The sequence below is a fragment of the Hemicordylus capensis genome, chromosome 2 (genome assembly GCF_027244095.1).
Source record: "Hemicordylus capensis ecotype Gifberg chromosome 2, rHemCap1.1.pri, whole genome shotgun sequence".
Taxonomy (NCBI): Eukaryota; Metazoa; Chordata; class Lepidosauria; order Squamata; family Cordylidae; genus Hemicordylus; species Hemicordylus capensis.
This window is the reverse complement of record NC_069658.1, coordinates 179,545,246-179,569,331: the sequence shown is the minus strand read 5'-3', so window position 1 is coordinate 179,569,331 and position 24,086 is coordinate 179,545,246. Positions and strand designations below refer to the sequence as shown.

General features: G+C 48.5%; 1 protein-coding gene across 3 annotated transcripts in view; it reads left to right on the top strand.

Annotated features, from left to right (window-relative positions):
* Positions 1–1,716: 1,716 nt before the first annotated feature.
* The window catches only part of ZSWIM4 (zinc finger SWIM-type containing 4), a 42,547-nt gene continuing 20,177 nt past the window's right edge, over positions 1,717–24,086 (top strand). Inside the window, exons 1-2 of one of the 3 annotated variants that reach the window (XM_053303340.1) lie at positions 1,717–2,109; positions 9,997–10,198. In XM_053303340.1, the coding sequence (XP_053159315.1) occupies positions 1,939–2,109; positions 9,997–10,198 (373 nt within the window). In that variant the 5' untranslated portion in view covers positions 1,717–1,938. Of the gene's footprint in view, positions 2,110–9,996; positions 10,199–24,086 lie in introns of those variants that run through there. The other 2 variants (XM_053303339.1, XM_053303342.1) reach the window with 2 other exon arrangements.

Genomic DNA, 24,086 nt, shown 5'->3' with positions numbered 1-24,086 from the left:
TGTAGTGAATTTATAACACTTAATGTGGCTAAATTTTGTGCAGCAGCAGGCAAGATTAGATCTAAATTGTTTGAGTAAATGATATTAGAATGATTTGGTTACAAAAATACACCCCCCAACTTTTTTGTATACTGTCAAACAAGTTGTATTGTTTTGTTTCTGTTATGGGTCATTGACCATAATAAAGATTCATTCATTCATTGTTTATTAACATTTATGAACATTTTAAACTGTTTGTTGGAGGTTTATGACAAAATTGGTATCGGTAAACAAAAACATGCATCTATCTGATTTGTTTAAAGTTGCAGCTCTAAGCTAAGAGTGTCACATTTTAGTCTGATAGGGATGTACATAAAAACCAGTTGTGAAATGTATTGTATGCCTAAAAATTAGCAAGTGTCTAAAGGTGAGGCTCCTTTTGAGCTTGTGGCCCTCCTGCCCCTCCATTTGGTCCTGGCAGTTGGGGGTATCTTGCCATCCCGCTGGTGCTCCAATCATCCGCTGCTGGAGGTGACAGCGTCATCCCGCCTCATGGAAGGACGGCCCCTGTTCAGAAGGCAGTTTATAAAATAAAATAATTTTAAAACAGGTTTTTTTTGGGGGGGGTGGAATCAGCTTAAATAAATGATAGGAAAGTACCTTTCACAAACATTTAGTGTTTTAAAGCCTGGTAGAATAAAAATGTTATAACCTGCTTTCAAAAGGAAGCCAGGGTGAAACTCCTGTCATGTGCATGCCCTCCCCCTGAAAAGACCTTGGTACCTATTAAGGCAAGTTCATCCTTGGAGAGAATGGAACCTGCAGCAGGGCCTCAATGGAATCTTAAGACACTAAGCCTTTGAGTCTAGGGGGATCATCTGTGAAATTAGCACTTAATAATAATATAATAATTGGAGGTGGTGGTCATTAGATTTGGGGAACTTCCCCCCCTTTTTTCACTTAAAGAACCCAAACCAGTCAATTAATATTCATTCATTCATTCAATTTCTATACTGCGCTTCCAAAAATGGCTCAGGGTGGTTTATACAGAGAAATAATAAACAAACAAACAAACAAACAAGATGGATGTCTGACCTCAAAGGTCTCACAATCTAAAAAGAAACACAAGATAGACACCAGCAACACTCACTGGAGGTACTGTGCTGGGGATGGATAGGGCCCCTAATATCTAATATGATTAGATATGCAGGTATTAGCCCCAAAGTCCCTTAATGTCCTGCTTGTTTTGTCCCTCTGGCAAGGTGAATGGCTGAACTCTCCCTAATTGGCCAAGTTAACTTTTAACATGTGAAATGATGAGTTTTCATTTGCTGAATGGAAATGGTGTTTTAAATCCATCCCCTTAAACCTTGCAGAAACGAAACAGCGAGGGGGGTGCGGCGGGGAGGAATCCCTCTCTGGGAAGGAGGGGGCACTGGGGAAAGGAGGCCGCCTCCTCCTGAGCCGGAATGCGTCTCAACCGCCGGCTTGCTACATTGTTGCCATTCCCAGCCGGCTCCAGAATGTTGTGAATGGAAGGATCGCGGCTCAGGCCACGCCCACATAGAACCCCTTCTGAAGGGTTTTGGCCTCCGTCTTGCCTGATTGGCTGGGGGCCTCCCGACCTTTGATTGACATCTTTTCCCAGACAGCCTTTTTTTTAAAAAAACCCACAACATGGGGGCGTGCATTGTTTCTGTTTGAGCGGCAGGGAAGATCGGCCAATCTCCGTAAGTCTCTCCCTCGCCGGCTGGCCTATGGGAGGTAGGCGGAGCAAAAAAGGAGGGCCACTGAGCCAGCAGCCGTCGAGCTCATTGTTGTGGGAGCTCCTTAAAGGGGCCGCCTCCGCCGCCGACGGAGAGAAACGACCGACTGGCTGACCGGGCCGGGCCTGGGCTGCCGGCGGTGGTGGGTTTCCGGGAGGAGGTGTTCGGGAAAGGCTGGGGATCGGCCGGGCCTATGGAGCCCCCGCCCGCCAAGCGCAGGTGCGGCGCCTCCGGGGAGCAGCCCGAGTCTGGATCAGGACCGGGTGCCGCCGCTTCAGCCTCCCCGCCTCCTGCTTCCACCGCCGTCGAGACATTGCTGGATCTGAGCGCCCGGCGGGTGGCCGAGACGTGGGCCTTCGAGCAGGTGAGAGGAAGGACGGAAGAGGGCCGATCCTCGCGGGAGGAGGAGGAGGAGGAGCAGCGGGGGGGAGCGGGGGAGGCAGCATGTCGGTCCTCGAACCCGCCCCCCCATCGCCCTTGAGGTGCCAGGCTGAGATGCCGGTCGGTGGAAAGCGAGGAGGGAGCGGCTCCACAGGGAGAAAGGGAGACCCTTCAAACCCACCCCCCCTTTTCGTCCACTCCCCGCCCCCCACAATAAGAAGTGACGGGGCTTTCAAAGCTGCCGGCCAGTCTTTCTTCTCTCCTCGCTTTCGTATCGCTGAGGTGGCTGGATGGCGAGAAGAAGGCACTCTATACATGCTCGGGAGCACCTTCATTTCCGACCACCAGCGAGCGAACTCCCCCTCTCAGGCTGGGGGAGGGGCGCCCCGCGGCGGGCCTGGCCCTGGGAAACCAGGTCCGGGGCTCAGCCGTGGCGCTGCTCGGGCTGCTGCCCGCTCCTTAACCTGCCCTTGTAGCGGTCCCTTTGATGTGCCGAACACTTAGCAGGTGATAACGTGGGTCTCTGCTGTGAAAGATCTTCACTTGCTGATTTCTGTACATCAAGCGACTGCTGAAAGCAGAGGAAGGGATTCTTTTTTTAGTCAATTGGCAGCCCTGCTCAAACAAAGCCTAGCCTCGTTGGTCTTGCACCCCCCGCTCTCCCCCTACTTCTTGCTGCTTTCTTCAGGAGTGAACCTCTGTCTTCCTGGATTGTGTGGGGCCAGACTTCCTCCTTCCCCCTCCCTCTGCTGCCAGCTATCAGCTTGCCGTTCATGCTTGGCTTTATATATTGTATGCTTTAATCCGATAACATTTTCGCCTCCGCTCAAATTCTGGCCTGTTCAGGCTTCTTGTCTCCTTTTTATTAGAAGCTTCCCTCTAAATCTGTTGTTCTGGGAGTGGGGGAAGGTCTGTGTGCATGGGGAGGATTGACAGACTAGTGGTGGTGGGTCTTGGTTGGTATCTCTGACTTGTTCTTCCTGGTCTTCTTGAGTTCTTCCCCAGATCATTTACCACCCATTTTCTAGATCCCCTCTTGAGTCTAAACCCTGCCTAACGGCTTGCTGGCTGTCAGTTGATTGACAGACCAGTTCCTGTTTCCTCCCTTTCCTCTTCGTTGGTCCCCGTGCCTGGATTTACTGCCCCTCTTTCCGAGGTCCAATGAGGGTTGCAGGAAGGCTTGCTTCTTGCACTTCATCTTATTCTCTATTCTGCATCTCTTTGTGGTTCCTCTTCTCATCTCTCCTCATCTCTGCTAGCCTTTCCTTCCTGTACTAGGCTCTCCCTTTCACAGTCTGATGCCTTTATGCATCCAATCTGGAGGAAGCAGCCTAGAAAGGACACTCTAGCCTTTTCTGTATGTGTAAGGTGGGAAGTAGGTGGCTTGGGGGCTTTATGGGATAGGCAGAAACTGGGTGCACCTGGCGTAGTGGAGAGATCAAGGACTAGTCTGGGCAAAGCACAGGAGGAGGCGAGGAAGTGATGATATGGGGTGGGGAGGAGGCCAGGCTTGCTATACATGTGTTTCTGCTTCTTTCTCCCTCTTCTCCGCCCCCCCCCCAACACACACCTCCAGAAACTTTTCAAAGCCTTGCTTACCCCAATTCTTAGAGTACACAATCTGGATTGCTTCCATCTTTCAAACTGATAGTTCCTTGTAAGCAGTACAGTTCCATTCAGGGAGACAGCAGGGCTCAATTTCGGTGTCGGGCTGGGAAACTTGTCAAACGAGAGTCGCTTGTCATGGAGTGAAACTTTCAAGTTCAAACGCCTGCATGCCTGGAACGTGGGAGCTTGCTGAGGCATTCGGAATGAGAAAAGAATATTTATTTTGTTTTCATCTGTAAAGTTGGGAAGTTCTGCGTCTAGGATTGTTAGTGTCAGTGAAGGAAAACTCAACTTTGAAAGAGTTTCTTGATGGTCTCGAATTCTGAACATCTGACTACCTGAGCTGTGTGGCTAGAACTGGGGTGGTCTTGCCAAACTGCATAGCTCCTCCAGCACCCAGACTTTGGGTGGGTGTAGATTGTCTCCATCTCCATCAGACCCCTCATCACACAATCTACTTGAGAACTTCACTGTGCTGAACTAATAGGGCTGTAAAGCAAGAGTGAAAAGGAAGAAGGGCAAGAGCTGCGTTTGCCCCCATAACTTGCCTCCCATAATAACATTTCATTTGGTGGCAGGGTAGTTCTTATTTTGCAGCACAGGGACTTTGTACTGGATAACGGGGACAACTTTCAAAGCTGAGAAGTTATTTTAAGGGTAGTGCTATAGTACAGTTGGGATCTAACCTGTTACCTTATATGAATTCAGCTAAATGAATGGGCAAAACAAATCAGTTTCCTTGAAACTGGCAGACTTATAAGCAAGGCTTATAAATATGCCTTGTCCATTTTCAGCCTAGTTTTCACTGAGGTGGTAAACCTGTGCCTAGGCTGAACCAATTCAGGTTGCAGATGGGGGCTTGCATGGCTACTCACAGCAAACTAGCACGATGGGGAGAAGGGTTTTCTGTGTACAGAGAATAGTCTGGTATGGAGGAGCATTCAGTCATTAAAGTCACCAACTGCAATCTGAAGTGGGACAGCCCAGTCATGGATTTATCATAGACCTTGGTCAATGTTCCCTCTAATAGGGGTTCTCAGATGTTGTTGACTACAACTCCCATAATCCCCAGCCAAAGGCCATTGCAACTAGGGATGATGGAGTTGTAATCAACAACATCTGAGAATCCCTTACTACAACTCCCATAATCCCCAGCCAAAGGCCATTGCAACTAGGGATCATGGGAGTTGTAGTCAACAACATCTGGGGATCCCTCTTACAGGGAACACTGACTTTGGTGTTCATTTGTTCTTGTACACGTCTAGTTACTGTCTGCAGTCTCATGTACAGTTAGACTGATTAAATCCCACTAGGGATTTAATTGGTGTGCCTGTGTGCTGATTTACAGCCGAGTTGGATATCTGTAGTGCATACATGCCCGGAACTGGAATGGAGTTATCTGGTCCACTTCTTTATAGTTTCATTCCTCTTTTCAGCACTGTCTGGTTAACTCGCCCTTCTCCACCCCTCTTCTCATGGGTTCTGGAATGGTTGGGGAATAATGTATTACAGCTTATGCCATTACTCATTTCTGTCTGAGTTTCCCATCTTGCTGCTCTTGGGCTATATGATGTGGCTTTCTGCTAAGCTCACTCTCAGGCCCCTGTTTCTGTTGGGAGCCATGTTGCCTGAAATGCAAACAGAAGTATGCAGCAAGCAGGAGAAGCTGTTGCATAAAGTGGTGAGTGCTAGTAAGGGCAGCCAAGTGTGATCTGCCAGGCAGATCAGATCCGTGGGGCTCAATCCACTGCAGTTCTCCAGTGTAAGCCTGACTGAAACCAGTGGCGGCTCTTGTCGTGCAGCTCCCGTTCATTTCAGCTAGGCTTGTGCAGGAGACCTGCCAGGGGATTGCACCTGCGTGTTAGGGCGACACAATCCCTCCTTCATTTGGAATCTTTTACTGGAGGCACAAAATGGTGTAGTCCTGGTCCAAAAAGTTTGCTGTGTCCTCTTTCCCATTTGTGCCTCTTGCTCTTGTTAAACACTTTCTGTCAACAGTTTGGTGGACACTCCAGAATGCTGAGGCAACAGGCTCCCTGCCCAGTCGGCTTGGAATCTGTGCGACACAAAAGACCAGAGCTTGTTTAAAGAGTAGCCAGAATGAGGGGAGGGGATTTGCTCAGTAGCAGTTAGCATGGAGGAGACTGATTTATACCAGCCATGACCTTCCTAGGAGAGACTCTGTGGAAGATGGGTTTTGAAGGGCAATTGGAGGAAAGCAAGTTAGCCTGAGAAGCAGGAAGGCTGTCAGGTCTTGACACAGGATGCGGTGTGTATGAGAAGGTGGTGGTGTGGGTCTCAGAAAACTGAGTGTTAACAGGGGAACTTGGATGTTGACTAGGCCTGCTGGTAGAGAGGTTTGAATTGGGAGCCTGAAACTAAAAGGGATGTAGACATAGCAGAAACCTCTAAGGAAGAGTTGTGTGACTATAACAGTAAGGTATGGGGAAAGATGCCCTTGAGCTGAAGAATGCTCAGATTTACTGCCTGGTTGAGACGGATGATGTCTCTTGTGGATCTTGTGCTAATCTAGAGAATCCCAGTCTTGCACCTGTTGGGATTACATAACCCATTAGATCCTTGTGAGTCTGGTTTAGGAAGCAGTAGGAAATGACAATGTTGCAGAAGCATTGGTAACAAAAACTTGGTGGGGGTGGTAGGGCAAGTGTCAGTAGCACTAAGTTGCCAGCCTGAGATGCTTGGATAGAGTTTGAGAGAGGAAAGATCAGCTGTTTTCCTCATATTCCGTTTGGGTGGAGACTGGAGGAAAAAGAAGGATGGAGAAGACCTGAGCACATTTGAAAACAGACCCCTGGTGGGTGAGGATGGGAACTCCTTCTCCAGTGAAGGAGCGGATTCTTAACCTCCACTGAAGGGAAAAGTTAGTGTAGTGGCTGTATGTGACCTTGATCCTGTTCTCTGGTAAGAAGTGAAATTGTGCATTAGAGGCCATCTGGATTCTTCTTATTGGGAGGAACTTTGGTAGCTCAGTCCTCAGGAGGCTACCTTGCTGGCCATTCTGCCTGCCAAACGTGCATGGCTACTATTCATGCTAACGAGTGAGTCTCTTACAAGAATTGTGAACTTGCAGGCAATGCTTGGTCATCCCAGCTGTGGGAGTCTGGCACTGACTGAAGCAGGAAAAGGTCAGTCTTGAATAGCTTTTGTGCAGAAAACTGATATTAAGAGATCTCCTAAATACATCAGTCCTGAAAACGATGGCCTCTGAGCTGATTCTGAGACATTGTATGCTAGGAGGTGCCAGGGTCTGATCTGAGGACAGGCAAGGCAGTGGCCTTGTTGAAGCTAAGCAGGTCTTGGTCTGCCCAGTGCCTGAATGGGAGACTACTTGGGAGCCCCATGTAACAGGGGAATGAAACGGGCATGCAGAATATTTGGACACTTGACTGTAGGGGAAGTGAGAAGTCAGTTTGGCTGGGACTAAAATATTTCTCACTGTTGCCTTGAGTAGAAAGATCTGTGTGGGCAAGGGAGGCAGGTTGAGTGAGAAGAGTCCCAGGGGGTAAGGGTTGGAAGGGTGGAGAACACAGAGGCAGAGTGGCCAAAGGAAAAGAAGAGGGCAAATTCCACAGTAGACCAAGGTACGGAATGGTAGACTTAAGAGGCCGGAGGAAGAGAGGTGGCAAATGAGGGCCAGTGAGGGTGTACCAAAGTTTGCATTGCTGTACATCCTCTTATGTTGCTGGCAGGAAGGCAAGCAGGGTGATAAATGAAAATGAAGTCTGCTGGCTGGGAGTCACGGTAGCTGGCTGAATAGTACTGACTAGGTAGTGGCCTGGAAAACTGGGGACTGTAGGAAACGATGAGTGGCAGAAGTGTATCACTGAATGAAGGAAGTCGTCTATTTTAAAAAAAACACCCAATAATTTATTCAATTTTTCCATAACATTCATTGTGAATGAAGGAAGTCTTAAGGGGAAATGAGTGTGGGGATTTTTTACAGGGTCTAGGAAACAAAGGAGTGGCCAGGTAAAGGAGCACTGGAAGCTGGGAGGATATGGATCAGATCAGAGAGGCAAAGGGGCATAGAGTTTCTAGGTCCACTTCCTAAAGGGCCCCCTGAACTGTTCAGCTGATGCACGGAGGCAAGTATGGTGCTCCTCTCTCTCTCTCTGATGTCCTCAGATTGCTCTGAGGGCCACTTTTACATCTTTTTACTAACTCAAGAAGTGTATCCCTATATTAACAGGGGAAAAAAAACACCTTTATGTATCCTTGGTGGTGCCCCATATTGCGTATCCTTTCTGTACTTCATCTATTGCCCTTGCTTCTTGGCAGTCCCATTTCTCCATTATTCCCTCTTTCTCTCTGTACATGATAACATTTTCCACTCTCAGCACCTCAGTCTCTCCGCTTCCCTGGTCTCTGTGCCTCATAGTGTGCTCTCTCCTCCTCCTCCCTCTGAACCCTTGTCCCCCTTCTCTCCACTTGCTGTGTCCTGTGGCGCATGCACATTCTTTTTCTGCCTCCCATCTTTGGGTTCTCCTTCAGTCTAGTTTCCAGGTCTGCCTCCTCTAACCTGATCTCTACTCCTCCTTGCTAAGTGCCACGGCAGGCTTTCACTCTCCCAGCAGATGCTGGCTGGCTGGGAAACCAGATGCAAGCTCCACCATGTGCCTCTGAATCCTTGGGGAGAAGGAGCAATGCAGCACTACTGCTGCAGATGTGATCCCACCCCCCACACTGCTTTTGATGGGCTTGGGTGGGCCTTGGAGATTTTCACAAAGATGTGCTAATCCACCCCCCTGGTGGGCCATAATTAATCTGCATGTTGTGCAGGCCTGCCCTAATGGGGAGCAAGACCCAGAGGCCAAAGGTAGAGATGAATTTCAAACACCTTGAACTAATCGGCCAAATATACCATGAAGGGAGGAAACTGAAGCAAATGCAGAGTCTGGGTTTCTGCAGACAGGCTCCCTTTGCAGGAGGTGTGAAACTAGCATGGCTGGTGATGGTGCCACCAGGCTTTCCTTTCCCATGCGAGAGCAACAGCTCTTACCTCTGAGAAGCCTGGCTGGCCTGTTACTGCTGCTGAGGGGGGCTGGCAAGGCACTGAGGGACCCGGATGAGGCCTCTCCAGAGCTCCTCTTTCCTCTTTGAGCTGCAGACTACTAACGAGCCATGATGTTGACTTTAGGCCTCTAGTTTACAATAGATGGTGCTTGGAGGCCACAACTTGGATAACTATTTGGGAAAGGAATGCAGTCTTGCCACAGTCTTGTGGCTTCCAGTATTCCTGTTCCCACTCATGCTTGCCTCTTCTCCCCCTCGCCCCAGCTGGAGGTAATATGCAAGAATTCTAGTGCACTACTCAGTGTCTTCCTAGAAGTACAGAAAGCTGTGCTGGCAAGAGGCAGAGGGAGGAATTCCAAGCACCTTGTCACCCACATGCTTCACTTGATGTTGTTGCCTAGGAGTCTGAAATGGTTTTTTTAGTCGCACACTGGGGGCGGGGGGGGGGTTTGAGTGTGTTGAGAATGTGACTTCAGTGCACAAGAAACATTTTTCTGGCCATAGTACTGTGTTCCTTGGTATCCTACAGTTACTATAGAAAGTTGGAAACGGGATCAAAGTGTGTATCGACTTATGCTTTCTTCATAATGAATGGGCTTCTGTCTGGTCTGTTCGGAGATGCGTTTTTATACTTTTATCCAGCATTCTCTCTATTTTTATTTTTATTTTTTCATTTATGTGTGGAATACATTTTGTTCTGGGGACAGTATCAAGGCATTGTGTGCGCACATGCATTCTGAGTGGGGCCTTCCTGATTCAACCTGAGCGGGATCTAAAATTAACTGAGCGGACATCAACAAATATGTTTGCACATGCCTTAGAGGAAACAGTGCTTGTCCCTCCCCCATAGTGAAGTAGCTTACAAATCTTTGATCAGATTTGTATCCAATCTTAATGAAGCAAAATCATGATATAGAAATCCAACTTGAAATAACAACAAAAGGAACCAAATAACAACAAAAGGACTTTATTTTCCTGTGATTTTAAACTTGGCACCTGAAAGTAATGATTAGTACCAAGGAGATATTTGGCGGGATGGAGTTCCATAACTGGGCTACAGAAAGGTCTGTTTCTTAATTTCATTTTCTGAGGACCTGTTCCGTGTGCTTCCACCCTCAAAGGTGGTGAAAGGGCAGAAAATGACCCTTCAGCTACCCAGTTCTCAAACAATTTGACAGTTCTGTAGTTCTAACCATGTCTTTTCTCCTCTACCCCTTCCTCTGGCCAGGTGGAAGAACGCTTCTCCCGTGTCCCAGAACCTGTGCAGAAGCGTATCGTGTTCTGGTCCTTTCCCCGGAGTGAACGGGAGATATGCATGTATTCATCCCTGGGGTATCATCCTCCAGAGGGCGAGCGAGATTCGCGTGTCCCGTTTAACCGTGGCCTGAATTTGCTGCAGTCGGGTGCCGTTGATCGTGTCCTGCAAGTAGGTAAGTGATTTAATTGGCTCAGAGGCGCTTGTTTGAATCAGTCCCACACACTGGATTATGGGTAATGGCATTAAGGGTTATCCTGGCTTCATTTGTAGCAGAGCTAAAGCTTGGTCAAACCATGCTTGCACACAGCTGAAGGGGTGTACAGATGGGGTTCAATCTGCTCTGGAATGGCATTTTGGTAGATCCAAGAATGTGTGCAGATTGGGAGCAAGTACCGCTGAACTTGGGTATATTTCTGAGTGTGTCTAGTACATGGGTGCCAAATTTTATTTCTCGTGTAGATGTTAGGGAAAACTAGATTCATGATGGTTCATTATTAAAGTTCTCTGCTACTGTGGGGGTTCCTAAAGGAATGGGCTTAACTTGTGGGGTTACATAGGAAGCTGCCATATACTGAGTCAGACCATTGGTCGGTCTAGCTCAGTATTGTCTTCACATACTGGCAGCAGCTTCTCCAAGGTTGCAGGCAGGAAGAATCTCTCTCAGCCCTATCATGGAGATTCCGGGGAGGGAACTTGGAACCTTCTGCTCTTCCCAGAGTGGCTCCATCCCCTGATGGGGAATATCTTATAGTGCTCACACTTCTAGTCTCCCATTCATATGCAACCAGGGCAGACCCTGCTTAGCTAAGGGGACAAGTCATGCTGGCTACCACAAGACCAGCTCTCCTCTCAGTTCTCAACCTTGGGTCCCCAGATGTTGTTGGACTACAGCTCCATCATCCCCAGCCACAATGGCTGAACCCCTCACCCTTGGATTATGTGCTCAAACTATTCCTATGCATTCTGTATAAACTCTGTATTCAAGGTTCAGAATATTTATGAAGAATGAGGTTGCATGGTGGGGAGAATAGATAGTCAACAGGGACAGGAATATCTGTTTGACTTCCAGACTTGTAAATCCCAAAACCTTGATGGCAGGGATAACAATGGTCTCAAAATATAAAATTGGCCCATATTAACAGCTGCCCAAAGCCTGTCTAGACCAGATACTGTGAAGCTTCCTGAAACTGCTCCTGCCCAAACTTTGAGTCTCTATTAGTTGCATCAAAGTTGCCAGGGAGCTGTAGAAGGTTCTTCTGCGTTCTCTTCTTGTATGGACTCTACAGCCACATGCAAAGAGACTGTTCTAAGAGATTGTCATTAGTGATGTGCACGGACCGGTCCAGAGGCCATTCTACAGGCCTCTGGACCGGTCTGGCCATGGGCGGTTCGGGGTTCGGGCAGATCGGGGTGGGGGTTCCTTTAAGGGTGGGGGGAGGGTTTACTTACCCCTCCCGCCGCTTTCCCCCCTCCGGCGCACGTATTTTAGTCAGTAATTGGGGTGGCAGGATACCTCCCTGGCGCCCCTTCCCCCGCTCGGCTGCAAAAGGCTTCAGGAAGCCTTTTGCATGTGTGCATGTCGCGCGCGCGCTTCACGTCTCCGCGATGTGTGCGTGGGTGGCCACACACACATGCACATCGCAGAGACGTGAAGCACGACGTGCGCACGTGCAAAAGGCTTCCTGAAGCCTTTTGCAGCCGAGCGGGGGAAGGGGCGGCAGGGAGGTATCCTGCCGTCCCAATTACTGACTAAAATACGTGCGCCAGAGGGGGGAAAGCGGCGGGAGGGGTAAGTAAACCCTCCCCCCACCCTTAAAGGAACCCCCACCCCAGTGCCGGACCACAGCTCCGTGGTTCCGTGCACACCTCTAATTGTCATGGGCATAGGGCAGCAAAATGACTCCGTCTTGGGGGGCCCACATGCCTTAAAGAGTAGCCCATGAGAAGAGCAAGACTCTGGTGCCCTGTACCCTGCACTCTCATCGGTCAGCCAGAAGCTTTGCCTCTTAATTCCTCACCACCACTCTTCTTCACCTGCCACATGTTGCCAGGCGTTTCTGCACAACCCTGAGAACTAGCTGTTGGTTCTTTTTCGAGAGAGAAAAAAGGAGTTACTCCGGATATGAATTCTGCCCAAGATCCTGTTCTTGTCCGATGAGCACACAGAATGGTGTTCATAAACCTGAGGTGACAAGTCACTCCTTCTGATCATTTTGAGCAGAGAACACAGAATCTCCTGATTGGCTGGGGATTCCCCAGCAACTGTCGCAGTCGTGCTCATGGGCCATCTGTGAATTAGCTTAGAAGAGCAAGTGCCGTCGCCTAGCTAACTGGCCAATAATCCATCTGTTGGACTGTGAAAAGATCGCTGGCCCCTAAGAAAAGATTTTTCTTAAAACTTTCTCCTTTTACAAAGGCATCTGTTTGCCAACCTTTGTGGTGCTCTGTGATAGCAAGGGATTATTATTGTGTGGTTGTGGGGCTTGTGTGCTCCGAGGAAGGTGAGAGCTATGCCAGAGGTCCAACCATACTGGACAGCAAGGGATTATGATTATTATTATTTACATTTATATCCTGCTCTTCCTCCAAGGAGCCCAGAGTGGTGTACTACATACTTGAGTTTCTCTTTCACAACAACCCTGTGAAGTAGGTTAGGCTGAGAGAGAAGTGACTGGCCCAGAGTCACCCAGCTAGTCTCATGGCTGAATGGGGATTTGAACTTGGGTCTCCCCAGTCCTAGTCCAGCACTCTAACCACTACACCATGCTGGCTCTATCTCTGCAAGAATCGACACCAGTGCCTGCCTGCGTGCACATGCCCCTGTGCTACCCTCCCAGAACTCACCGTGGACTTCCATCCCTGTGCTGCATATGACTAACCCCATGTTAGTGGCCAAGATGTAGCCCCCCTGCATGAAGGAACAGGGAATCCCTGCCCTGCTTCTGTCTCCTGTAGGCCTGTCTGCTTCCTGTCTTTCCCTTGCATTATGTGATGCCGGACAGCATGAGCTGTATTAACAGACATGCACTTGGCAACTCGTTAATAGCTCCGTCAGTTGAGCTCTGCTTTCGTATGGGAGCACTCCTGAGTTAAGATTCCCATCTAAAAACAATTACTGAACAATCATTCTCTCTGAAGCATGTCACGTTGTTGAGCTTGTGCAATGGCTCCTGCTTGAAAACAACCCATCACAGTCTATTTTTTTTAAAGCATTCTGTTAATACATACACTCTGCCACTCAGCCTAACCACATGTAGACAAAATAACTGCATATTCTTCCCCCGTTTATTCCTGCCTCCATCTCTTTTTCTTTCTTTCCTCCTGTCTTGCTTGTTTCTATTTTAGATTGTGAGCCCCTTGGGGCAGGGGCTTGTCGCCTTTCCAAAGTGCTATGCACATAGATAGCATGCTATAAATAATGCTTCTGACCAACTCCAGAGAGCATTTTGGCCATCAGTGCCTGCTTCCTGGAACCTGAGGAGGTTGCGGCTGTGATCAGTGCAGAATGCCCTCCAATCCATGCACTGCTCTTGGCAGCCTGCTATTCTGAGTGCAGTTTTGTAGCTCAGGGGCTCCCAAACTTTGGTCCCCAGATGCTGCTGGCCTGCAACTCTCCAGCCTTTGGCCACTGTGGCTGGGAAGCTGCAGTCCAACAATATCAGGGGACTTTGCGGACTGTTCTGGAGCCAGAATGTGGCAGGTCATGAGGCTAAATGGTCTCTCCCACAGAGACATCTTGTTGAAAGACTGCTGTCTCTGCAGTTACTGACTAGGAAACAGAGCCAAATCCCTTGTCAGTTGCATGCACTGGTTCCTGGCTCCTTCATGTTGGCTCAGCTGCCTCTTGTCTTCCGTAGTATGTGTCTCAGCTAGACTCAGGAACATTCATTTTGCAGACATCCCCTGCAGTCATGATGTTCTCTGGGAATGTTGGACCTTTAAAGTTCTCAGTTGAGTGTCCTTGTTTCGGGGAGGGTTGTGCTTCCAGATGGCCTTACAGATGTAGAGACCTTTTGAGTGAAATTGTGGGGGAGCTCATCTGTTCTGATATAGATTTAATATACCCCAGAAGGGTATTGAGAGGACAATGGCATGCTACTGTCTGACTTGATGCTCCAGTGGGGGCGAAATAAAGGGATATTCTGTGTTCATTTTTAATGATCATAGACTTATCCCTTTATTTCGCCCCCACTGTAACATCAAGTTAGTCAGTAGCATGCCATTGTCTTCTCAATGATCGTAACTGACCCTTCTGAGTCTTGTTCCAATATCTTTTGCGTATGGGAGAGCTCATATTCTAGCTCTAATCACCTGATAATAAGACCTCTATGCAGGATGGGTTTTTTGTCTGTTGTACATAACACTCTTATCACACATACTTTCTTACTTGCCCTGCTTCAGCCTGCAATTGTGGTTTTATATCTGCTTGAAGAACAGTTTGCATCTTTTGCTTATAAAAAAAGTGGACACTCTAAGTCCGGACATGACAAATCCCAGGCCACAGGGAACCATGGCACCTAGAAAGTTATCTGTGGTGCCTAGGCAAGGATGTTCAGAGATAGTTATTTAATAAAAACCTTTTGTCCCGGGCAGCCCCGTTTCTGTTCTAAGCATGTTACTTGTAAAGGGGATAATAAAGAAGCCCATCTACTCTCTCCCTCCACAAAGTCTGGTAATCTTGTCAAAGCGTCCATTGTCTGAATCTTGGAGCCAAAGAAAATTTGTCAAGGTCTGTATTAAGTGTGTTGTAGTGGACTAGAACCTTAGATTCTCATGTGCGGGAGCGACTCGTGAACTCCCCTCTGTGGGGGCGGCGGGCGGCTTCTTTAAGGTAAATGGAGCTGGTGCTCCATGCCGCCCAGCAGCCCCCGTGGCGGGGAATCGCCTTCGCCACTCACCTGGCTCCCACGGAGGTGAGCCCCCGCCAGTGGCCAGGTGAGTGGCGGAGGCGATTCCCCGCCGTCGGGGCTGCCGGGCGGCATGGAGCACCAGCTCCGTTTACCTTAAAGAAGCTGCCCGCCACCCTCCCGGAGGAGAGTTCACGAGCTGCCCCTGCTCATGTGGTACACTAACTGAGCTGCCCTGCCTGACTTGAATATTGTGTTCCTATCCCCCAAACCATTTGGGGGGTTGGGGATGTTTTGCAGGTTCACACTCACTCCTCCCCTCTCTTCTGCCAGATCGGATAAATTAGGGTAGTCGTTTTCGTGGTGAGTTGGGCAACTTATGGTTACAGGTAATCTAGACCGGGAAGAATGGATGTATGAGAGAGCTCATGAGCCACTGTATGTCCTGAATCCTTCAAAACATGGTTTTGGCAGATTGTCTTAACTAAACCACAGGTGGCTTCAGTTCAGTTGTAGTATGTCTCAAGCTAAGCTCTGTGTGACATTCCTCAGCCATGGGAGTGTGACGACAACCCCCCCCCCCACTTCCTTTCTAGGTTGGATATGCCAGGATTGGTCATGATGTGTGATCCCACCAATCTCTGCATATCCTAACCTAGAAGGAAACTAGAGGCTCATATGGGGATGGAGCAGGGAGTGCGTGCTCCTGGGACCGAGGGATGCTGTGTAGAGCTCAGATTCAGCCAAAGTGCATGCTACATCTGAACCTGCCCTGTGTTTAAGCTGCCTTGTGTATTGTGAATTACACATTTTTTTGCCTTTATTTGGTAACACATAGAATTCTTAATAGCTGAGCTACACTAGCAACTGTATTTCTCCCTGGGCTGTGGGGGCCTTGGAAAGAAAGGCCTGAAGATCTTTTCCATCGCTCGCCTCAGAGTGAGTGTGTGTAGTTTTAAACCAATCATTACTGTGCATGGGCTATTTAAAGTATGTATATACACATGACGCAAAATAGTTCAGAGTATTCTTCCTCCTAACTACCACTGAACGTTGTTCTGCTGAAAAAGAAATGCAGGCTTCATGTCCCTGATCTGGATTGGTGTTCCTCTTTTCAGAGACAGAAGTAAGGTGTGTATGTGATAATATGAAAAAGCCAATACTGTTGATTCCTGTCTGCAATTTCCTGTAACTTATTCAAGGGACGTTGGAAGTTGCTTGAGCCCTACAAATTGCTGTGTGCCATCAAATCCCCAAAGCTGCTCGTGGCCATCTCTCAGGACTGCTGCAACCATTTCAAAATGGCTCCACAGAAGGAGTTTCTGTGAAGAGGTGATAACTTGGCTACAAGAGTGGGAGAACCCCCACCCCTTTCAGCTTCCACCTGTGCCATGGACTTGCAGGGTGGCCTTAAGCAACCTATCATGTTCTCGGACTCTGCTCTAACTCACCTGTAATATGGTGCTGACCTACCTTATGGGGAGGGGGGTTTGTAATGATTGCTGAGATATATGCAGTACGCCAAATACTTGGAAAATGTGCTTAAAGTGGTCTATGAACTGCTGCATAACAACTGCATAAGCGTGTGGCTTGGGAGATAAAGGAACACATCCTGTCCATGCTTGGAGGCAACAATTCTCGACTTCTAGCTCTGATGTTAGAAACAGTTTCTGGAATCTATCTCTAGTTCATATTTTGAGTCCTGCGATTTGGTGCTGAAAAGGGCAAATATGCTTCAGACCTTCCTTGCATTGGCTGCTGCCAAACAGCATGGCAGTGGCATCAGGTTATGGGAAAAGGAGATGAAGTAATTGCATGGTAGCTTTCTTGTTCTGGTCTGCCTCTCTGGGCCAGTGTGGACAATGTTGTCTGTCTGCCAGCCCCACCCACCATGCAGTCAAGAATGAGAGTGCACACATCCTGTCCACTCGAACTGCCAAAGCCCATCTTTCTCTGCTAACTAAGGGCTCTCTCTTCAGTCCTCGCCCTCTAAATACTCAGACCCAAGCAGTTGGGGAGTCTTTGAAAAGCTTATTCGGGGATGGGGAGTGGAAAAGCTTATAAACGGAGGCGTAAAGGAATAAACTTGTCATTAAGAGCATGTTAACTCTTTGGCTATCAATAGAAAACACTATCCACTGCTCCTACTTGGAATGATAAAGAATAAAAGGTATTTATTCTTTACTAGCCTAACCTGCGCAGAGCATCTGCTTGCTGGAACTTGATTGCTCCCCTCACCTCCGAGTTCTCTCCACCCTCACCTGAGCAGCGGTCCTGCTCCTCCCCCTCCATCCCATTGCTTCCATCCTCCTCACCCCTCTTGGTCCTGGCTGCAGCGCTGCTGGTGCCAATTGGCCAAGCTGCCACCCCCTAACCCCAGAGACCTCCCCCCCCCGCGCCCTACTCCTGCTCCTCCCTGCAGGAATGGGCCCTTCCTCACTGCCACCGCCGCCATGGCTGCCCATTCTCCTCAGGATGCTGACAGGCTTGGGCCCTTCCTTCGGCTGCCTGACTTCCTCTGCAGCTCCGAGCAGCGGTGACGGTTGACCAGGCCCTTCTTTGCTGCCGCCCCCGCCGCCATGGCCACTCATTCCCCTCAGGCTGCTGACAGGCCCAGGCCCATCCCTTGCCCTTCCTTCCTTCTCTCTTCCCCTCCCTTCTTTTTCTCTCTCCTCCACTCACTTCTCTCTCTCTCTCCTTTCCTGAGTTAACAGCTCTTGTTCATCTTGTTTCCTCCTCTAATTCGCACAGTGGCAGCCTCCTTCTCCTGAAGGGGCTCTCCTCCCTCACAACCTCTCTCTTTGCAGACCCCTACCCACTAGCCTTTATATGTTTTTATCTATATATAGATCCTTCTCTCCTCTACAGTCTTCCCACCAGTAACAGCTGCATTCCAATTGACCTTAACCATCCCAGGCTCCTCTTCCCTATCTGCATATGGAATTCCTACTGCCCAATCACCACGGTTCTCCTGCTCTGTTACCTCCGATTGGTAAAGCACTGTGTGGGCGCGGCTTGCCATGTGCCATTTGCCATGGATCCCTTAAGCCTATTATAGATTAGTTGAATCCAAATATCAAATTAGTCGAATCCAAAGTTCCTTTCTCTTCTCTCAGAGTTTACACATGCTGAAATAGCTGCGTTGAAACGGCTTGTTGAGAAATACAAGAGTAAAGAGCTGAGCTAGACTCTTAAACAAAAACTAGCTGAGCCGGGCACAGAGCATCTGTACCTCTAGTTCTGGCCGCCTGCCCCCACCACTGTCTCCTTCCTCCCCCGGCCGCTGCCTCTGTTTTCTCCCACCAGTGTTGTCGTTTTCCCACCCAGCCACCCACCTCTGCTGCCTCTTCCTTCTTTCCTCCCCCCCGCCCACCCACCTTCTCCGCTGTTCCTGCCTTCCTCCGCCCGCCGCCGCAGTTTTCCCGGCCAGCTGCTGGCCGCTAGCCAGCTTGCCGCTGCCATTTTCTTCCCCCGCCTGTCCCCGTCACAATCCTATCCGGCAGCTCTCCGGACTGTCGTGAGAGCTGCCACACATGCGATTAGCCACAGGTGAGCCTTAGCGAATTATATATCAAGAAAAAAGATAGGGCTGTGGAACTGAATGTGTGCAGGAAAATGAGATGGTAATGAGTGGATTGTAATGATGCAGGTCTACGTATGCTTGAAGAAGCATTTCTAAGTGCTCCCTATGCATAACAAACTCCCTGCAAGTGGAAGATCAGCACATTAAGTGGAAGATCAACACACCCGCCTTGGGACTGTTTTTAATGAAAGGTGGTATATAAATTTAACAATAAAAAAAATAAAAATAAGAAGAGTACTGGACTAGAACTACTGGATTGGCTTTTGTTACATACAAAGAGTTTTTCCCCTCTTGGGGGGAGCATTCTGTGATTTAAAGCAATCAAAGGCATTAAAGTTACCACTTCTGACTGTCGGACAGCATGACTGAAGAAATGTGTCAAAAACCTATTTTATGTAATGAATTTATACCCACCTCTTCAGAGCTGCTTGAAGCAGTTTACAAAACAGCATAGAAGCAATAAACAGATTTAAAAACCACACAGTTTGGGCAAAACTAATTCAATTAACACTTTAACTTAACTTTAATTAACTTTTATTGCCAAATGACAGTAGCAATAAAACACACTTACTGAATTAAGATGTCAGGGTGGATTCAAACATGCTTAGTTGTTGCTAGAAGGTCACAAGTGAGTTGAGTGTACAGAACTAGGGAGGACATTCCAGAATTGGGGGCCACGGAATGGTTGATCTCTGTGGGTGATGGAGCCTGCCAGGCAGGTTGATAAGTAACAGGCACTCTTGACATGGAGACAGGAAGGATTTCTGCTCTACAAGGCTTGGGTTAGCACTGACTAGGCAGTGTCTCCAGATGAAGTCTAGCCTATAATGGGTGTGGAATCTATACAGTGCAAAGCAAAACCTACAAAACCCCAGATCTGACAGGTTGAGAGTTGATGATTGGCTCTTGTAAACCTGATATTAACAAAAATGAAAACAGAAAAATTTTCTGCTTAGTTAAAAGAAATGCAAGATTAATAGATAGAGACTCCTTTTCAAGACAGTCACTTGGCCATGGTCTTTCTCTGACCTTCCAGTTGCTACCCGTTTGCCCTCGGGTAGGCACTCACTATTCTCTGCTTTTGCCTTACTAGGCACCACCTTTCTGCCCCAGGTTCTATCCCCTTCAAGTCTCAGCACTATTGCTCAGGAGACTTGGCAGTCCTAGGACTGTAGCAGGAGCTGTGCTTTAGTGGTGGCTTTGGACCTCCTAGTTTGTCTGGGAGTACATCTAGCAAACCCTGCCATCAAGCCAAGATTGTCCTTGTATCAGACCATCCTAGTTGAGCCCAGACAATTTCCAAGCTACCGTGTGCCACGTGTGTCCCAGCAGGGACTCCAGGTGATTCGTGGGGCTAACCAAAGACTTCCTGCAGAAAAAGGTTCTGCTGCCTCCCCTGCCTCCTCTTCCCAATGTCCATCACCAGGGTTTCAAATCTACATTTGCTAACGATGTATTTCAGTGAATAGTTCTTAATAATCATAGCCATCATATCTTAACTCTATTTTAATTTCCATTCATCAGTTTCACCCTTCCTGTAAGTATGCTCATTGGCGGCTCCAAACTTGTTCCAGCTGGAATTCTTCCTCCTTGACAATGAGTGATCAGAACGTCATTCTTGCTGATACTTTGCCCAGTGCCTAGTACTAATGCATGAATGCTTCCCAGTGCCTACTGAAAGAGCCTCGCCTCCTCTTGCCAAGAATTGCATTTGCCTGCTTTGCAACTGCATCATGGGCACATAGTAATCTTGTGACTGGGTAAGATCTGCCCAATTCTCTGCTCATTTGTTGTTTTTAGCTGGTGAGTCCTTGGCTAATATAAAATAGTAGCATTCCCATAGTATGACTTTATTTATTTATTATTATTCATTCGATTTCAATACCGCCCTTCCAAAAATGGCTCAGGGTGGTTTACACAGAGAAATAATAAATAAGATGGATCCCTGTCCTGAAAGGGCTCACAGTCTAAAAAGAAACACAAGATAGACACCAGCAACAGTCACTGGGGGTGGATAGGGCCAGTTACTCTCTCCCTGCTAAATAAAGAGAATCACCATGTTAAAAGGTGCCTCTTTGCCAAGTTAGCATTATAGAATTTCATTCCATTTCTATTGCTCTGCTTCATGAAGTCATTCAGTTTCTCTTCCTGGTTCTTTTTTTTTTTTTTTTGTAGTGACTCCTAACTTCCTGTCATTTTTTCAGATTTCATCTGTGTGCTCCTATCGAATAGAAACATTGATTAAAATAGGCTCCAAGACTGATCCCTGTGGCTCTGCTGGTTATACTTCTTCAGCCCAGTTGTCTCCATTTTAGCACAACTGTTCTTTGCTTTTCCAATAAGCTGCTCTGTTCCCAACTTACTGCAGATATTGATGTCCAACAATGCTCTGATGTACAAAATAGTAAAAGGCTTGTCTGGGTGCAAGCAAGTTGATTCAATACTAGATTTCCAATGCGGGTCACATTCAAAGGACTTGAAGCCTATTTAGCGGGAAAGCGCCTTTTCTGCTTTAAAGCATTTCAGAACTGAAGCAGTATGTTCAAAGAGTTTTCATAGAAGTTCTTTGTTATTTGGAAGCTCAGCTTGTCCAGTTTTAGGAACTGTTTCCTGAGAAGCAGCCTATTAAATGTTTTGCTATTAACCAAATAGACAAGGTAAATTGTGTTCCTGGGTCTAGGAAATTGGATATCTGCTGGTGCGAGGTTGCGGGGAGATAGGGCAATGAGGTATCCATGTTGCCTCACATCAGATTTCTTCCATGCTCTTAATTTGAATTACTCTTTCCCTTATTGTTTGTCCTATCCTCACTTGCCCCTAAAATTGAGCTAGGATGGTTCGAACTTCCTGCCTATCTAAGAATATACTTGGCAGCATTGGATCAGTTTGCATCTAGTCTAGTGCCCCCTTCAGGCTTTATGAATTGAGGCTGCTTTGGACGATACCCCCCCTGGGAGTGCACACCTCGCAGCGGCCTGTGCAGACGTTACAGTGCTCTCCTGATGCGTTGCTCTCTTATGGGGCAGGAGGTTGTTCAATTGCTGATCTACACGAAACGCCTCGAGCCTTTGGAGTCAGGCAGTATATAAATTAAATAAATAAAACACACGCACTCCAAATACGGTTTTGAGCACATAGAGGTGCAGTTTAGATCAGTGTCGCCCCCCCACACCCTGCCACACATGTGATAAAGCAGCACACCAGGATGTCCGTGGAAGATGTCCCACTGGGCGCACTCTTAGCGCACTCTCCTTTCAATCGTGTGGGCTGGGCAAGTGTCTGAACCAGCCTGCTGTGTGGGCGGCTGACCACCGTTACAGCACCCACCTGACTCCTCCTCCTGCATGGATGTGCTCCTTAGCCCCACTCTTCATGGATGTTTACACCTTGTCTGCAGAGACCAAGGCTGCACACAGGAATGGATCCTCCCCATGGTTAAGCATGCTGGGCCCCCAGCACTCCCAGCCACAGGGAGGTCACCTCCTCAAGTGCAGAGTTTGTCTCTGCGGAGGCAAATGCTGTCCCTGTGGGGAGCGCGGTTAAGGAGCACACCAGTGCAGGGGCAGGGCTTGCCAGCATGCTGTTGCATGCGTTGTGACTGCATATGCAGGATATATAGTGCCTGGGGAAGGCGTTGTTTCTCTGCTGCTGCAGCAGCAGCCAGAGAGGTGCCTTGGGGAAACTCAGAACCTAATAGGAGTTCCCTGTCTCCTGGTGTGTGTGTGCTCAGCATTTGCTACTGAAAGATCTACAGTCTGTGTACAAGGAGGCTTCATTTAGAGATCATGGCTGACAGGCCATGGGTAGACCTCCCCTCCATGAATGTGTGATTCCCCTTTTAAAGCTATCCTCACATCTTCTGACAAGAAGTTGTTGTACTTATTTTTGTCTGCCCTGAAACTATGGCCAATCATTAGGAACATAGGAAGCTGCCATACACTGAGTCAGACTATAGGTCCATCTTGCTCAGTATTGTCTACCCAGACTGGCAGCGGCTTCTCCAAGGTTGCAGGCAGGAATCTCTCTCAGCCCTCTCTTGGAGAAGCCAGGGAGGGAACTTGAAACCTTCTGCTCTTCCCAGAGCGGCTCCATCCCCTGAGGGGAAGATCTGACAGTGCTCACACTTCTAGTCTCCCTTTCATATGCAACCAGGGCAGACCCTGCTTAGCTAAGGGGACAAGCCGTGCTTACTACCAAAAGGCCAGCTCTCCTCTCTGTTGGCCTCATTGAATAATCTAGGGTTGTGAGACAGAGAGAAAATGGCCTCTTGGTTCAGCATCGCCCACAATAGAATAGGTTTTCCATCCTGTGTCTCCCCTGCCTGCTCCCCAACCCCTAGTCTTTTCTTTTTCATTTTGTAGCTAATAATCTCCAAATGAAACTCTAGCCCAGGGTTTCTTAACCTCGGGCCCCCGATGTTGTCGGACTACAACTCTCATCATCCCCAGACATGGCCTTTGTGGCTGGGGATGATGGGAGTTGTAGTCCAACAGCATCTGGGGGCCCAAAGTTAAGAAACCCTGCTCTAGCCTTTTCAGTGTAGGGAAGACCCTCCTGCTCCTTGTTGCTGCCGGTTGCCTTTTCTTGATCATTTCCCTCCAGCTCTGTGATACCTTCTTTTGAGATGTGGTGACCAGAACGTCACACCTCATGCTCAGTGTGGCTGCACTGGAGAGCTGTGTATTTTTGTCCAATGCCTGCTGTTTGGTTGCAAAGGGGCCGGTTTGGAAGCACTAACACAATACATCACAGGCAGTCCCTGCGGCTAGCCCCATCCTCAAAGCCCCCTGCAGGCTTGGGAGTCCAGGTGCCTTAGCAGAGGCTGCTGTGCCCAAATGGTTAGGGACAGGGTTGTGCCTGGGTATTTTGACTCACTTTTTCCTCCGGAAGTTCCTCTTTCTATTTATAGCAACGGTTGCATTTGTAGCCGACAGCTTCCCCTGCCCTAGAAGTGAAGGCAGGTCACTGGGTGTGGGTTAAAGGGAGCCACCCACCGGTCTGTTTTGCCTACTTGGTAGTAGTACCAGCAGGGTAGGCTCGCTTTGTACTTGGCGGTGACACAGCAGGTGTGGCGTTGGGTATAACTGGTTTTGTCAGGATGCCCACTTTCATCACGCGTGACTCACCAGCTTGGTCAGTGCATCTGAGCTGCTGCTCCTCCTCCCACCGGCTCCGTGCTGAGGCCTCGCTCACTCCGGTGTGTGCCACCTGTCTGCCTGCAGGCACCTCTTCCAGTGCCGGGAAGATTAGGCTGGAGGTGGCAGCTCGGAGCAGCAGGCACCTGCTTAGAGCAAGGGACGCACAGATCGCTGCTAACTTCTGCACCAAGGTGACCCACATCTTGCAGCAAGAGAAGTGGAACGGTGCACCTTCTCTGTGTGTGTACATTAGACAAATTAAGCAGATTTATTTTCGCCTAGACCATGCTGCTTGTTCTGGGGAGGGGCATGGAACTAGACAGGGCACTAAAACCCCCACCCCTGACTACTGGACATCTCTTTCAGCGACTTCTCTGGTTTGCCACAGTTTTAGGCAGAAGTCTGTTCCTGCTCTGCTATCTGGAAGTGCTTTTCAACTGGCTTTTTTCAAAGCCAGGGATTGAAGCTGGGGTCTTTTCCATGCAAAGCACG